The 2,411-nt window shown below is 38.9% G+C and overlaps 1 protein-coding gene across 1 annotated transcript; it reads right to left on the bottom strand.

Annotated features, from left to right (window-relative positions):
* Positions 1–396: 396 nt before the first annotated feature.
* Positions 397–747, bottom strand: LOC114074066. Its single transcript, XM_027911981.1, has one exon. The coding sequence runs from the start codon at positions 745–747 to the stop codon at positions 397–399; it is 351 nt and encodes a 116-aa protein (XP_027767782.1).
* Between the last annotated feature and the right edge of the window lie 1,664 nt (positions 748–2,411).

Genomic DNA, 2,411 nt, shown 5'->3' with positions numbered 1-2,411 from the left:
AATTTCAATTCCATAAAATCATAAGGGTTCGTTAACGAGTTATATAACACTTCTTGTATCCAAATTGTTAATTAAGTTACCCGATTTCTACCGAATTTTCTTACACTTTAAAGACTCCAATTTTTACCAAGCCTGGACAAGGTTGAGAAATATTCAAATACTCTAAAAAGTTTTCCGAACCCAATTTTTCACTCGTTGGTATTTCTATAACGACAAAATCCGGTCATTACAATAGATACCAATTCACCCATCACTTGTCCCCGAGTTACAAAACATAGGAAACGTAGGCTAAGGAAAGAGTAAAGCAGTACCTAAATCAGTGAACAATTCCGAATACTTGTCCCGCATGTCCTTTACGGTCTTCCAAGTAGCTTCTTCGACTGGACAATGCTTCTATTAAACCTTCATGGACTTAATTTCTTTGGTCCTCAACTTACGAACATCATAATCAAGAATAGCAATTAGTTTCTCCTCATATATGAGGTCTTTATCTAGCACTATTGAGTCCCACTTAATGACATAGTCATTGTCACTGTGGTATCTCTTCAACATAGACACATGAAATACAGAATGAACACTGGATAAATTAAGGGGTAAAGCCAATCTATACGCCACAAGTCCTACACATTCGAGAACTTCAAGGGGACCAATATATCGCGGACTCAACTTTCCTCTCTTACTGAATTTCATCATCCCCTTCATGGGTGATACATTAAGAAGAACATTTTCGCCAGTCAGAAACTCCATGTCTCTCACCTTATGATTCGCACACTTTTTTTGTTTACTCTGAGTGAGTAGAAGTTTAGCTTGAAAACTCCTCACCTTATCTTGAGAACCCTTCACTAAGTCAACCCCTAAAGGTTTCACATCTCCGGCCTCAAACCAACCTATGGTTCATACACCTCAAATGGTGCCATATCAATTCTTGAGTGATAACTATTATTACAAAAGAACTCACATCATGGTAAGAACTTATCCCAATGCCCTCCAAAATCAATCACACAAGCTCTCATCATGTCTTCCAACACTTGAATAGTCCTTTCCGATTTTCCATCCGTGTGGGGATTAAAAGCTATACTAAAAGTGAATTGGGTGCCTAATTCATCGTGCCATTTCCTCCAATACTTGGAAGTGAATTGGGTGCCACGATCTGAGATGATGAAAAGGGGCACTCCATGCAACCTCACTATCTCTTTCACATACACCTTAGCCAATTGTTCCGCATTATAATCTACCCTTACCGGAACGAAATGGGCTGACATAGTCAATCTATCAACAGCTACCCGAATAGAATCAAACTTCCCCAATGCCTTAGGAATGCCAACCACAAAGTCCATAGCTATTCTTTGACTTCCATTCCAGAATTGGCATTCTTTGGAGTAAATCGGCCGGCCTTTAATGCTCATATTTCACTTGTTGGCAACTTTGACACTTTGCCACAAACTCTGTGATGTCTTTTTTCATAACCGACCACCAATAAATTTGCTTCAAATCTCTATACATCTTGGTCACACCATGATGAATAGAATATCGTGAACCGTGGGACTCCGCCAATAATTTTTGAATCAAGCCATAAACTCGAGGAACACAAATCTTTCCTTTCATCATAAGTGTACCATCCGCATTAAGAGTGATCTCATGTGCCTCACCATTCTCCATATTCTCCTTGAGTTCTTTCAAGTTTTTATTCTTAAGTTGTTTGGCCTTGATCTCCTCAATAAACGTGGCCTTAACTTTAATGCTAGCTAGCGCCCCGCCTCTTTCAGAGATGCCCAACTGCATGAACTTATCCTCTAAGGTCTGGATTTTCTTGGACAAAGGTCGCTCGGTTACACTCAAGTAAACTAAGCTACCCATACTTACCGCTTTTCTACTCAAATCATCTGCCACCACATTAGCCTTGCGCGGATGGTATTGAATGGTCATATCATTGATCCTTGAGTAAATATATCCATCTCCACTATCTCAAATTCATATCCTTTTGAGTGAATGCATAATGCAGACTACGATGATTGGTAAACACTTCAGATTTAACGCCGTACTGATAATTTTGCCAAATCTTAAAAGCAAATACTACCACTGCCAACTCAAAATCATGAGTTGGATAATTTCTCTCATATACCTTAAATTGGTGAGACGCATAGGCTATCACATTCTTTTCTTGCATTAACACATCTCCCAACCCATAATGAAAAGTATCACAATAAACTATAAAATCATTACCTTCCACCGGTAATACTAGGATAGATGCGGTAGTCAAAAGAGTCTTGAGATTTTTGAAGCTTTCCTCACATTTTTCATTCCATTCTAATGGTATGTCCTTTTTGGTTAAATTAGTCAAGTGAGTGGCAATAGAAGCAAAATTCATTACAAAACGACCGTAGTAGCTAGCGAGCCCCACAATGCTCCTA

Source organism: Solanum pennellii, chromosome 9, assembly GCF_001406875.1.
Source record: "Solanum pennellii chromosome 9, SPENNV200".
NCBI classification, from domain to species: domain Eukaryota; kingdom Viridiplantae; phylum Streptophyta; class Magnoliopsida; order Solanales; family Solanaceae; genus Solanum; species Solanum pennellii.
This window is presented reverse-complemented; position numbering and strand designations above follow the sequence as displayed.